The 14,341-nt window shown below is 34.2% G+C and overlaps 1 protein-coding gene across 1 annotated transcript; it reads right to left on the bottom strand.

Moving 5' to 3' along the window:
- Positions 1 to 4,100: 4,100 nt before the first annotated feature.
- Positions 4,101 to 13,353, bottom strand: LOC121372467 (wee1-like protein kinase 1-A). The gene is made up of 8 exons (XM_041498783.1): positions 12,724 to 13,353; positions 10,652 to 10,709; positions 9,672 to 9,841; positions 9,262 to 9,383; positions 8,772 to 9,026; positions 7,963 to 8,108; positions 7,362 to 7,615; positions 4,101 to 6,829 (listed from the first exon to the last, which is right to left on the bottom strand). The coding sequence occupies exons 1-8, from the start codon at positions 13,248 to 13,250 to the stop codon at positions 6,697 to 6,699; spliced, it is 1,665 nt and encodes a 554-aa protein (XP_041354717.1). The 5' UTR covers positions 13,251 to 13,353; the 3' UTR covers positions 4,101 to 6,696.
- Between the last annotated feature and the right edge of the window lie 988 nt (positions 13,354 to 14,341).

Below are 14,341 nucleotides of genomic sequence, written 5' to 3'. Positions count from 1 at the left end.
GCTCCCATCCAGTGTCTGTCACTGGCAGTTGTAATGACTTAACGGGAAAGAGTAAGACCACTGAAGCTATTCTTTTTCAGTAACCGTTATTGGCATTAACACACTGACCAGAACGTTGTGTTCTCAGGTCATTACATTTGAATCTTAATTTGACGTAAACAAGGTAAAAGAAACCAGTTTAAATTGTGCTCAGAAACCAAATACAACTCTTTATTCATCAAAATTACAAGCTCTTTCAAAACCAAACTAAAAAGACAATATATCACGCAGGACTTGCACTGGAACAAATTTGTAGGGCATTTCCTTGAAAATTGTTAAAATGTGCTTAATTTAAGGAATATTTTATTTGCCAAAGATTAAATGTTGTAGTCTCTATATAGAAATGAGCAATTTGCTAACGGACAGCGTGAGCCCAGACATTGTATCATTCTACACATTTTGCTTCAGGTGGGTGGGCAATTCTCCCCCCCCCCCCCCCCCACCAAGTAGGTGAATGAAAAAACAAAAACTGAATACAATACACATATTACCAGTTTTATTAAATGTTATTGAGTTTTAAACCAAATAAAACTTATTTTAATTTATAAAATAATCGTTTTCACTCAACTAAAAATAGTTTTGTAAAAACTAAAGTTGTCAAGTGAGTGAAAATAATTCCAAGCTGCAGGTGAAAAGAATAAAAGAAAGGGAAACTTTTAAAAACTGCCTCTAATACCTGAAAGTTTTAAATGACACTGGCTCGTTTTGACAAGACCCCAACACCTACCACTGTTTATTAATCTAACTGGTAGCTTCCTAAAACAACACAGCAAATGGCCTGCACAAGTCAGCATCTGGTGAAAGGCCCAGCTTTATTCAAGTGATAATAGCAGGGGGCCTAATGCAGACTTGTAGCAATCTGGTGTACAGGCTTAACAAATGACTGTCAAAACAAAAAGCATGGAACACATAATCTTCATTATGCATGCACAACAGTAATTCAGATGGTCAATTGGCTAAACCCATTACATGTACATTACTATTAGGATTAAGGGCTACTGAAATTGGTCTTGCCTTTGAATTTCTTTTGATTCTCTTTGCATTGTTTTTGCTATTAAGATTTATTTTGAAAATGCATATAAATTGCAAGTTGGAAAAGTACTGTGGTTATCCACTTAATACCCAAATTGTTTCAATTGTAATAAAATTGTTAAAAACAAGTGCACACAAACGTCTTAACCATGTTGTTACATAATAGTTTTACTTTATGCCTTTTTTGTAGTAGGAATATTTGACAATGATAATCAATTTATAACACCAGATTCGTTATAATAATCTACCTTTAAATAACTACTTTGCTGCAAATATAACGGGGTAGATCCAGCATTTTGTAAAGGGGTGGGGATATGCAGAGTAGAATACTGGTATTGAGTTTTGTCATCAACAGGAGTGTTCTGGTACACCACACACCTACCCCCCAGTTTGTCAAAATATATTTAAATTCATTTTTGATTGTAAAAATTATCAATTTCATTTTCAAGCATGTTTGTAATATCTGTCACAACACCCCCGAAACAATTGCTTGAATTGCTGCAAAAATTTTATTTAAAGTGATTTAAAGAAAGTGTGCCTCCACTCACCACCACCCACTCAATTTATACTTCCAATACTAGCCTCGAATGCAGTTTGAGGCATATTGCTGTGTAATTATTTTCCCTTCAGACCTTAATGGGGTCAACAGTTACAAACTTGGTGAAGTGGTTGTTACCAACTTGGTGTAGTGGTTCAGTGAGCAGTAACATGCAGTATCAACAAACCAATGGTTTAACCACTGCCAACAAGTTCAATAAGCATCATTCTCAGTCAGTTTACAATATATCTCTCTGTTGACTGTTGCTTTCCAGTTAATACATCTCTGTGTGATTAAAATCTAGAATAAAATTTTGTTTAAAATTTTTTTGGCCAGCTGTACCCACCATTTAGGTTAGAGACATTCAAATAATACACAGAGGATATTTTATGTTTTTTGTTAAATATAATTTATATCTCATCTAGCGAAATTTGCAATCATATCTCACGAGTCATGCTATCACGAGTGTGATATCATTGCAAACTTCACGAGATGAGACATAAATCATATTTAACAAAAAACATGAAATTTTCTATTTATTATATAACTTTTGTCAATTTACCTATAGTTTAAAAATGCCAGCAGCAAAATAGTTCCGGCTTTCTTACAGTGAAGATAACATTTTCTAGTGACGATAACACATTTTAGAGTGAAATAGTGTAATTTTCACTCAAAAATGTGTTATTGTCACCGAGTGACTGATAACACTGATTTCACCGATATTTTAAGATATTTAACTTAACTCGCTAGCAGCACACCAAAATATTATACAGTGAGACCTCAATAATCAGGACTCCAGTGGTCCCGAAAACCCACCTTACACCCGACATACAAAACAAACTCTCCACTATATTGTATTCGTTAATCCAGATATTCAGCTTCCAGAACCGGACAATCATTATCAACAATTTGTAAAAAATTAAACATTTTGCTTCCCTTGACTGGACTTAATTTCTTCCAGCTGATCATTTGAACAGATTTTTGTTTTAATATAACCTGCCGAGTTCATTCAAGCATAGCCAGTAAAGCAGCAGTATCAACTACCATGGCCAGTAGACATCAATAGACAATTAATTAATAAGTGCCATAGGTCTCACACCTCACAGTAGGTTTAATTGTGGCTTTTCCTTCAACATGGGAATGACATGGTTCACGGATTTAGCGTACCCTTTTGTTAACATGTTCATTGTCTTTATAAAATGTAATTACTAAAATTAAGACCAATTGTCATTGGTAAAACTATATTATTTTTACACTAATCCCAAGAAATGAAAAGTCACAAAAGTACAGCCTTTAAATTGAAAGAAAAATGTTGAAACATACATTTAAAAATTCAAAATCTAATTAAGAAATTACTTTTAAGATATATATATATGTTGATACATACGGGATGCAGTCGATTCGTCCACTGGACAATTCGTCCACTGAGGAACTCGAGACGATTCGTCCACTACAAAAAATCAGTACCGGACGATTCGTCCACTGGGTTTTTATTTCGTCCATTATTACCCCACATTTTTTTTGCTGCGTCATAAATTTACAAAGGTGAAAATAAATTATATTGCATTAGATTATGCTTGGTTGATGTTTTTGTAACAATGCTCTGTAGACATAATTCTTTGGTGTTTCTATTTATTCGGTTATTGTTTGTTTCTATAATGTACGCCTTTCAACGCTACATGTCGGATGTTTTTAGTACAATGTGCCCAGTAAAGATAATCTTTAGTCCTTCCCTTTCAACGTGGTAAGTGTACAGGTGTCCTCTATTGTGAAGTAATTAGCAATGCAGGCTCATTACTGCTTAAGCTTGTTTCACAAAGTTGGATCCAGTAGCGTTTAAAACAACACGCCTTATTTCAAAGCTGCACCGCTAACTACCTGTATGGACGGAATGAATGAATGAATGTTTAACGACACCCCAACACGAAAAATACATCAGCTATTGGGTGTCAAACTATAGTTTTTTAATGTACATTTAATTAAATTGGAATTGAAGACAACACGTTTTTATTTTATTTCGAGGTTATTAGGCATAACGTGACGAGGGAGGGTACAGTGGATAGAATGTACGCCATTGAAGGAGAACATGACGGGGGGGGGTAATAAAGTCTTCCGATGCGGAGGCTTGCTGATGATAACTAGTTTAACGTCAAAATTAACGTTAAAAATTCAAAATCTAATTAAGAAATTACTTTTAAGATATATATTTTTTTTAAATATTCATTTAGAATTATTTTTCACAGATGTTTTGCTTAAAAAAAAAAAGTTTATACAAAACTACATTTGTTTTTTAATTGCTTTGCCATTCAAGGGAAATAATGCTTCAGGTATGATTCAGTACCAAGGTAATTTGTTAAACCGGACACTTTTAGGAAAAACCATACTGTCCGGATTATCGAGGTCTCGCTGTATAGTGAATAACACTACTTTTTAAACACCAAATTGGTTACAGCATCAACACATTAAATATATAAAAATGACACACAAGATGTTAATTTTTAATTTTTATTTCTCATATTTACAAAATATACACCAGTGTCTTTGGCATAGTCATTGTTCCTAACAGCAACCAAGAATTTGATATAATCATAATTTATACCAAGAATAATTTGATATAATCACGATTTACACCAAGAATAATTTCAAATAATCACGATTTAGATAAAAAATAATTTGATATAATCATGATTTATAAGTGTACCTATTTCGTTAAGGTACACTACTTCAGTGTGCCACCAAAACAGAAGCACATGAAAATCATTAAACAAACATAATGCCCATGGTAACCTAGATATATCATTAGCTATTTAATTATGTCATACCAGCAGGGTACTGAATTCCACTAGAATGTTATATTAATTTCAAATCAAGCAAACATCAAATTGGTTATCAAAGTAATAGTAATGATTCTGTACATTAAAAATATATAGCAATAAATAGAAAGTGTTTGTTTCATTTAATCTTGTTTTATTAAGTCAATAGAGAAATGATAATTAAAAATATATAGCAATAAATAGAAAGTGTTTGTTTCATTTAATCTTGTTTTATTAAGTCAATAGAGAAATGATAATTAAGGATAATTAGACCATAACTGTATATAACATAAATTGTCAATTCTTTGCACAAGATTACTGTAACCCTATGGAATGATATCAAAAGCCTCAATTGATAAATTGTCAATTCTTTGCACAAGATTACTGTAACCCTATGGAATGATATCAAAAGCCTCAATTGATAAATTGTCAATTCTTTGCACAAGATTACTGTAACCCTATGGAATGATATCAAAAGCCTCAATTGATAAATTGTCAATTCTTTGCACAAGATTACTGTAACCCTATGGAATGATATCAAAAGCCTCAATTGATAAATTGTCAATTCTTTGCACAAGATTACTGTAACCCTATGGAATGATATCAAAAGCCTCAATTGATAAATTGTCAATTCTTTGCACAAGATTACTGTAACCCTATGGAATGATATCAAAAGCCTCAATTGATAAATTGTCAATTCTTTGCACAAGATTACTGTAACCCTATGGAATGATATCAAAAGCCTCAATTGATAAATTGTCAATTCTTTGCACAAGATTACTGTAACCCTATGGAATGATATCAAAAGCCTCAATTGATAAATTGTCAATTCTTTGCACAAGATTACTGTAACCCTATGGAATGATATCAAAAGCCTCAATTGATAAATTTAAGCCACTGTAAGCCACTGTAACCAATATGGGAAGTACATGTATAAAGATTTCCAAATGTTATGAAATGTATTTTTAAAACGATAAATTCTTGAGTTAATAAAGATTTACAAAAACTGTTTTCCCCCACTCACTTGTAAGCAAATAAACAAAATGTTTTAATTAATGTAATTTAATGAAAAAGCTCAAACAGCAAAAATACTTTACCCTGCTAAATAAGCAGGGTTAGTGACTGGTTCAAAAGTAAAAAAGGTTTCATATAATACATCAGAAAAACAGATCTTCAATAATTTTTTCGCCAGATCAATGTCCTCTGAATATTCTTGACAATTTTTGTTAAAAAATGGGAATGGTGAAGGAAACCCCGAACAAGCCATACACCTTGTTCCAGCATAGAATAGCACCTACATAATTATGAACTATAGCAACCAAAACATCAAGCACCTTTAGTTAAACTTGCAAATAGCCCGATAGATATACACACACAATTCAAACAATACATTCACTCTCAAATTTGAATATATCTGCTTGTTTAATAGCAGCACCACTTGAAAATTTAAAAAAAAATAATACATTTGTCTATTTTATATATAAATATATACAATTGGCAATTACAAAATCACAGGAAGAAAGCAATTCAATGGACATGAAACAAAGTTGCACTTTCGTCACAGCCTGGGGTTAAGAAATAACAAAATAGCACAGTTTATCAGACATTCCACAGCACACTATCACGACTATCACTTCGTCTTGGCCCACTCCAAACCCCAGAATAATCATTCTAAAATACACACTTAAAGTCGGAAAAGTAATGAAATACTATCAACAGGGTATGAAAATGTATCCTGAATTCACCAAGCAGATTTAAAAGTTTTAAATTATTAAGCCCTTCAACATCAATTTTATCACTATCATAAAGTGTATAAAACTATTTGGGGGGACTATTCAGAGAACATTTTGTTCACATTGTATCATAATTCACTATGCAAGTTTCACAGATCGTTACACAATTAAACAGTAGTTGCTAATCAATTTTCAACTTACTAGAAATATTACTAATCAAGATTTTAAAAACCCAAAATGTTCCCTGCTATTTGCTTTATTCTTGAAGTATGAGATGTTTTGGTCATTTCTCTTAACACTAAACCAGGCAAAATGTTGTACAACTGAGTGTAAAAACATAATGTCTGCAATTTCACAATTTGAAACCAAAACTGAACGTCATTCATAAGTTTAAGTTTTATAACTGCCATTTTGTAGTCATTATTAGGATTGTTGTTTAACCATATCACTGTGTTAGTGAGAATAAAGAGTTCGCCACCAGGCTCTCGCTCCAGGGTTCAGAGTAGGGATCACAGTCTAACAATGTCAGAGTCCCGCACAACTAGAAGGCAGACAAACTCATGCTTCTCTTCATCTTGTTCCCAATCAAACGCCCGACCCGCGCCAGTCGATTTGAATGTTGACTCGTTAGAGGCGTTACCTGGGTGATGAACTCCGTCGCTTCTATCAGCTGCCTGGAAAATTAGAAAAATGGAAATGTGTAGTAAGGATTTATGTTAGGAGAGGTTTTGTTTTTCCTGTATCAAAATATGTTTTTAGGATATTATTTAAAACAAGAAGGTTCATAAGAAATTAAATAAAAATATCCAATATCCAATATAAAAATACAGATGTTTAGAGAATTCTTTGAAAGCAAAAAAATCAAATCACATTATTTGGTTTTCTTCACATGACATCACTACACTAACATATGTGTAAAAAATGCAAACCTTAAAGTTGACATAATTCAACAATAATAAAAAAACTTTAAATTTAAAACTAAACGAAAAACCACACAAATAACATGTCCCAACATTTCAGGGGCCTAATTCAAAATTCTCTTAGGCTCTGCTAGACAACAGATGTATCCTTTTTGTAAGTCTTTTAGCATTACACTGCGAGATCGCTAAGTTGCAAGAGTTTAGTGAATTATGCCCCAGGTGTACAATACAGCCTTCTTCAAGGGAATTCAAGCAATCAAACTTTAAAAATGGGGGCGAGACTTACTTTGATAACATCTGATTTTTGAAACGTTCCTCGTTGAGTTCTTTTCTAAGCTGAGCTTTTGTTTTCTGTATCTGTGGGCAGAGCAGGGGGTGCTGTGTCAGGGCCTGGGCCGACGGCCGGTCGCGGGGGTCCTTGCTGATCATACTCTGCAGTAATTGGTGGAAGTCGGTCAAGTAGCCCGGGAGATCTGGTAGAACACCATCTCGTATGGAATGCCAGATTTTGCCATTCTTTGGTAATCTTTCACAGGATGCCTAGAGAGAAAAATATTGTGTTATTAATAACATATTTAAATTGAAAATATTGGTTTAACAATATGAAAGGTTTTCTGTTCAGATCAAATGCAGTCTCCTACTTTGTCATCAACTATTGTATGCACACAAAAATTGTGAAATTTTCCTATGTAATGGGTCAAATTTTAATAAAACAATGTTTAGAAGTCACCTATGTTTAAAAATTGCTAAAATGAACAATATAACACTAGCAATGACTTACTCAAAAGTCAACTGGCCCGTAATTAATTGTGTTCAGTATAGTTGATGTTAAAAACACACCTACCCCTTATTTTTATTGGAAAAAAAGAGATTAAAATCATACTTACAGCTTCAAAGATGGTCAAGCCTAAAGAGAAGATGTCGGCTTTGGGAAGATGGTCGTAATCTTCGTTAAGGATTTCTCTGGGTAGATAGCGACAGTCACCTTCCTCGACAACCGGATTAGAGACGGATGTCACATGACCAAGATCACCTGTTAAGACATTAGAAAATTTACAGAATGAGTTAAAACAGTTAATTTGGGCACCAGCGGGTGTCCAAATAATGGACACAAAAAATATATAATTTTTAAATAGTGTTATTTTTTTTTAATCAGGTTAAAATGCAACAGATAAACAGGACATAGCCAGAGTGTAGCTCAAAGACATTTTGACTTTTAACATAACAAAAACTATAATTTAAATAAGTGATTTCATACTGGTAGTAGCTGACATGTCTTTAAAACATTCACAGCTCCTCGGCACACCTGGGCCCCGTTCCACAAAGTGATCTTAGCGCTTACATCTTACATGCATAACTACCTAATGCACTTAAGATGACCTTAGTGCTAAGATGACCTTAAATGCATAACTACCTAATGCACTTAAGATGACCTTAGTGCTAAGATCACTTCGTGGTATGGGGCCCTGTAACTGAAACAGAATCTGCACTTGTTTTAGATATTTAATAATATCCGAGTTAGTGAGAAACCCTCTCCATGCATATCTGACATGACAGAGATGCTTTCTAAAAAAAGGTGGCAACCCCAGATTGGCACCAGTTCAAACTGGCATAATAGAGCACCAGTTTGATTATTATGTCATTGGATGACCTTGCAAGAGATGTTCCTAAAAACAAAATCTAATAAACTCCTCACCAATCTTGTACGTGACTGGCTCCTCCTCCTCCTCCTCCTCCTCACACGACTCCATGCCGCTCTCGGGCGACGCCAGGAGGCGTGGGTTCCGGTGGATGAAGATGTTGCCGGGCTTCAGGTCGAGGTGCACTAGGTTCTGGGAGTGGATGTACTTCAAGCCAAGCGACGCCTGATACAGGATCTGACTCAACTCTGACTCCAGGAGCTGACAACACGCGTGGCGTTGGTTATCTACGAGATCCGCTAAACTACCACCTAAAACAGTCAAATTTAATATATAAAATAAAGGAACATTTATTTAACGTCTCATTTTAAGCTACCATTACAGTGTCCAACATGGGCTATTTCAACATTTAGTCCCTTATGAGTGTAAATACATACATGTCTGAAAATTTACCGTACAGTGGCAACATATTGAAAGATAATATAAACATATAAAAGTACCATCATAAACCAGCATGCAAAGCATGTTAAAAAAAACACCACTTACCATTACAGTATTCATTCTGTATAAACATGTGGTCGTCTTCAGCCCAGGCGGAGTAGTACCGGACAACGTGTGCATGTTTCCCCAACACTGCATGAGCATACACCTCGTTCATCGCATTCCGTCTGTAAAACAAACACATCACAGTAAACAATTAAAGAGAACATTTTAACACTAATGATATTTTAGTCAATTCCATTTGTTTGTTACTGTATACACATATAGAAGAATGTAGGTAATATTAATTAATTTCAACACAATGAAAGTTGACCATCTTATCTGGGCCTAATATTTGACCCAAAGAATTTATATTAGTAAATAGTACAACTATAATCATATACACTTCCACATCCATTTAGCATCTAACAAGTTTAAAATTAAAACTTTTCCAACATGATTAAAATGACACTTACTCATAGACGCTGCCAGCTACTGGTGTTTTTGACTTCTTGATTGCGTACGTGCACCCGTCCAGTCTGTGAACACACTTGTGAACGCTGCCGAACTCGCCGTCGCCCAGCTTACAGATCTCGTAGAACTCCTCAACGTACCGCGACGTGTTGATCTCATGCAGGGCTATTTTCTGAAAATAATCTTTAGCTTATTAATTTACTGACTGATACAATTTTGACAATTGTCAAGATTTTTTAGTCCATAAAGTTAATTTTGTTAGTGCCTTTCTCCGAAATGTCAGTTCCCACAAAGTGAAATGATTTAACAAAGTGTCTAATTTTTAAGGTGAACATCTCCACTGTTACAGAATAAATGAAAAATACAAATGAACTGATTGCTTTGTTCAGCTGTCTCAGGTAATTTAAGTGATCAATTGGGACGAATGTATAGTTAAATACTGTTACATCATCTAGTCATCATCATTAAATTTTATGGGTACACTGATCCCAGGGCTAGTGGATTTTTATAAAATTCTAGAAGCCCTTATCAGAATACAATATTTTATGAGTCATGCAATGTTAAATTCACATCAGCCCACCAGCTATTTAGTGAACCTTTACTTTCAAACTTTTCTTAGATAATTCACTAGTTAAACAAATTTAGCTCACTAAGGCCATCACACAAAACTCCAGCGATAGAAATAAGCAGAAATGTTCACTAGTCCACCGGACAAATACATCTAGAAATCTAGTCTGCCAATGGTTTCACATGTCCAAATAAATGGTTTGTTTCATTCAAGTACAAAGATAATGGTTTTTAAGTTTTCCTGCAATATAAAAATATCCACTTCTAATTTTGATGAGCATATTTATTATTTAATGTAATAAAAGGAATGATGATTGTGAAGATCTCTTCAATTCTGAGGGTTCAGATTTTTTACTTAATACTGTCTGAAAACATTTGCTAAAATATGTGTTTTAATTATTTCTACAATCAATACCTTTGATGACGGCACCTCAGGGTCTGAATCTTCTTGCAAGGACTCATCCAATAAACTTCTGAATAGTAAACAAAACATTTAAATTAATAATACAGCTATGATTTAATAAAATGTTTCAAATTATCACCTGAATACAAATTTGTTTTTAATTTGACAAATGTCTTTCATAATTTGCCGAAAACAAAAAGCAAGGCACCAAAAAAAATACACTAAAAACTTAATTCCAAATGTTATTTTATTTGGATATTTTTATAGTTAGTACCATTGCTAAAGAAAATAATAAAAAACACACATTGCGAACAGGATCGTGGTGAAATACATCCACATGTTCCCCACTATTTCACACGTTAGGGTTAGCCTCTCTCTTTATATTAATACAATGGGGGTTAACAGCTTTCCTATGTATGTTTTTATTTGCAATGTCAAAATGTTAACATTTTGAAAAAATTAATTATCATGGGTGAACTAATTTCAGCGCGAGGTTAAGCATTCGGTTTTAAAGTATACCAATATTTATAAACAGACAATTGTTCAGGGCTCACCCTGTACACTGCCAAATTAGCCAATTGCTAATTTTTATAACAAAATTTTCTTTAAATTAACCACTTTATAATAATTTTCAAGGAAATTCTCTACATATTAGAGAATTGGCTAAACTAAAATAATTTCTACTTCAAATGAGCACTAAACTGACCACATGTGCGTCAAAAACTGTAGCATGCATCAGCAGTAAATACTGTTAACTATGTAAGTTGTTTCGGTGAGTGAAATGTTTAGTGGTATAGCTTACAGCAAACCTTCCAACACAAAACTTTTCAGTGTTTTATCAAAATATGTATGTTATTCAACAAAACATGTACTTATATATTTTAAGGCAAATTACAAATTGGAGTCATTGAGAACCAATGTTAACAGACAACATTTTGGAAAATTAATATAACAATTCTGATGTCTTGCAATCATGTTATTAAGTTGAGCAAATGAATGGTTATAATGGTAAAATTGTTTGTGTAAAAAATATAAGTTGCATTCTGAGTTTTAATAAGTATATTTAAACAGAAATCCAGAAAGATATTTATGTTAAAACATATAAGGACCATATATTTTTGGCAAGTATCAGTAAAGAGTTTTGTCAGTAATGTGACAATAATGAGACTTCAAGTTCAATAACTAGATTGCAGTACAGCTGAGAACAGACAAAAATTGTTTTTAGAATAAGGTTTTCTTTCAAATCATGACAACTGAGTCTTTGAAAATCATAGAAAAAAATGTATTAAGAAATGAGCCATTTTTATGAGTGGGTGAAGCTCAATCTTGCTTTCTGTAACTTTATTTTTACGAAAATGTCTGTGAATGTCTGTCAACAACGTCAGAAATACTTGTATCATTACTGCATGATTTTCTTAACCATAACCTTAAACATAACCCATTTTCTTTCTGGGGGAGGTCACCATACTGTGGTTGCATTCAATTCCATAGTGTCATACCCAACAATTTCTCTCTGGTAGAAACACTGCCTTCCCATGCATAGAAGTGTTTCTAGTTATTCTGGTATATAATACCACAAAATCCATATTCATCATTTTAACCACACACTTTAATGTTTAACTTTATTTTAAGCATCCAAATGTGACTTTTTAAGCATTATAAAATATGACCTGTTCAGATTCAGAAAAAATATATTGTTTGTAATGACATTATTTATAAGATAAATAATTCAAATAACTAGCCGACTGTTTAAAAATGTCAGTGTTACTGGTAGCCATGCACTGTTACTGTATGATTGTATGAATCTTTTAAAATAAAATTTCAGTTTACACAGACAGGCCAAAACAATTCAATTGTGTTTACATTATGGGGGGAGAGAGAGTAACAAGATGTACCAAATTGAATAAAATTAAGAATAAACAAATAATAAACATACAAAAATAATATATATGCTACAATATTTCCGAACATGTCATTACAAAATGTGAAGCACAAGCAAAATATTCTAATTTTTTTTTACAAATTTCACAAAAGTAGGTCAAATGTTTAAAGCACTAGAAATTGTAAAATGGGGGATGACTCACCTTTCCATATCCAATCTGCTTCGCTTCACGCCCGTCGCGAGGCTTACAGGTGTGAAGGGATTCGTGTTCGCTTCTACTTTGTTGCATTCTGGCGTCGTCTTCTTCTTTTCTCGGGTTTTCGTTCTCTGTGCTTTTTGTAGAAGGGATTTTGGGGTGTGTGGGGTGTCAAAAAGTCGCAAAGCACGAAGCCTTCTGTGTGGTGGGGATCCCGGAGACCCGGATGGGGAAAGGTCACAAATACCGGGTACCTGTTGCTCTTCCTCATCGTCTATATCATCAAAATTCAAAGTTACTGACACTGGGGACACTCTCCTGGAACGGGTTATCCTTCGCATCCGTCGGGGACTGGGTATCGCTAACGGTGAAGCGAAATCATCATCTAGAAAATCGGCAACCATCGGCGACGGTTCTTCATCATGGAAGCCAGAATCGTCCAACTCTTCGTATGTCAATGTTTTAGCAATACAACCCTCACCTCTTTTCGGCATCCTCTTACTGCGGTAGGATCGATGTTGTAACATAGACATAGTAATCCACTATTTCCAATAACAACTATTTCACGATCTAAGAATTGAAATCAACAACAGTAATATTCCGAGATCAAAACACAACTAACTGAACACCGTTCACTTCGCCTCCTTTTAGATTTGGCGGGACCGTTAATCACGTGACATAATTAGCCAATTGAAGGGCGCGCACCGACTATCCCTTGAGTAATGTTTTTCTAGGGCGGCCAATATGGATTGGTTAAGAGCATCGAGCAAAGATTGCGGCATCGCTTTGACTCCCCATGGATGACCCAGAGATATCAAAAGAAGCCGATTAGATACTTATCTTCTTGTTGCTTGGCCAAGCTGGTATCAAAGAAACAATTTGTCAAACATTTATTCGTGTTTGTTCTTCGTAACTCACTTCTATGCACACGTAAGGCCTCAATGATTGAGGTTTATAAAACGCGTAGGTCGTTACGCTAAATAGTGACTAATGTAGCTATTAGTAATGTTATTGGTGTGTATTAAAATAAATAACAATTAAAAAATCATTTATTAATATTTTTAAGTATAAAAACAATTATAATATTAAAATTTTGCGTTTTATTTTTATTGTGTCCTAAATTTATTGATTTTAGAATTGTAGCTCAATAGGGCGTATAACTTTAGACTAAGCTGTAAACAAACATTTACAAGCCTTTTGGAAACAGACGTGTATGTTTACGGGGGGAGTTGGTTTTGCTTCTGGGTTTGTTTTTTTTCTTCTTCTTTTTTTTTTGGGGGGGGGGGGGGGGGGGGGTGGGGTGAGGCGGTTAAAGATGGAAGAGGAACATGGTGGGGCCAGAGTTCGGTCTGTTAAATTTTGTTGTTTAATCTAGGACATGAAGCACAATGATGGAATTAGGCCTAACAGTAGGCTATAATTTAAAAAACAAAATTTATTTTGCTAAACAGAGGAACTAGCAGCTTGTTCTGTTGGCCCAGTTGTTTGGTAGGTAATAACGATGGCTCAAACACGCTTTCTGTGGGCACAACCTTATCCAATCAATCAGTCAACTATTTGACTCGTGCTCACATCAACTGAAAGTTCAAACACGGCTGTCTTGGGCACATTCTCTGAGATTCCC

The sequence above is a fragment of the Gigantopelta aegis genome, chromosome 4 (assembly GCF_016097555.1).
Source record: "Gigantopelta aegis isolate Gae_Host chromosome 4, Gae_host_genome, whole genome shotgun sequence".
NCBI lineage: Eukaryota > Metazoa > Mollusca > Gastropoda > Neomphalida > Peltospiridae > Gigantopelta > Gigantopelta aegis.
Note: the sequence above shows the minus strand (reverse complement) of the source record. Positions and strands in the feature narration are given on the sequence as shown.

Excerpts from the sequence above, each read along its gene's own strand:
- LOC121372467 (XM_041498783.1), bottom strand. The coding sequence starts at position 13,250 with ATGTCTATGTTACAACATCGATCCTACCGCAGTAAGAGGATGCCGAAA. Across the intron at positions 8,109-8,771 it reads GCCAGTCACGTACAAGATTG|GTGATCTTGGTCATGTGACA; the intron begins GTGAGGAGTTTA and ends ATGTCTTAACAG. Across the intron at positions 6,830-7,361 it reads AAAAATCAGATGTTATCAAA|GCAGCTGATAGAAGCGACGG; the intron begins GTAAGTCTCGCC and ends CTAATTTTCCAG.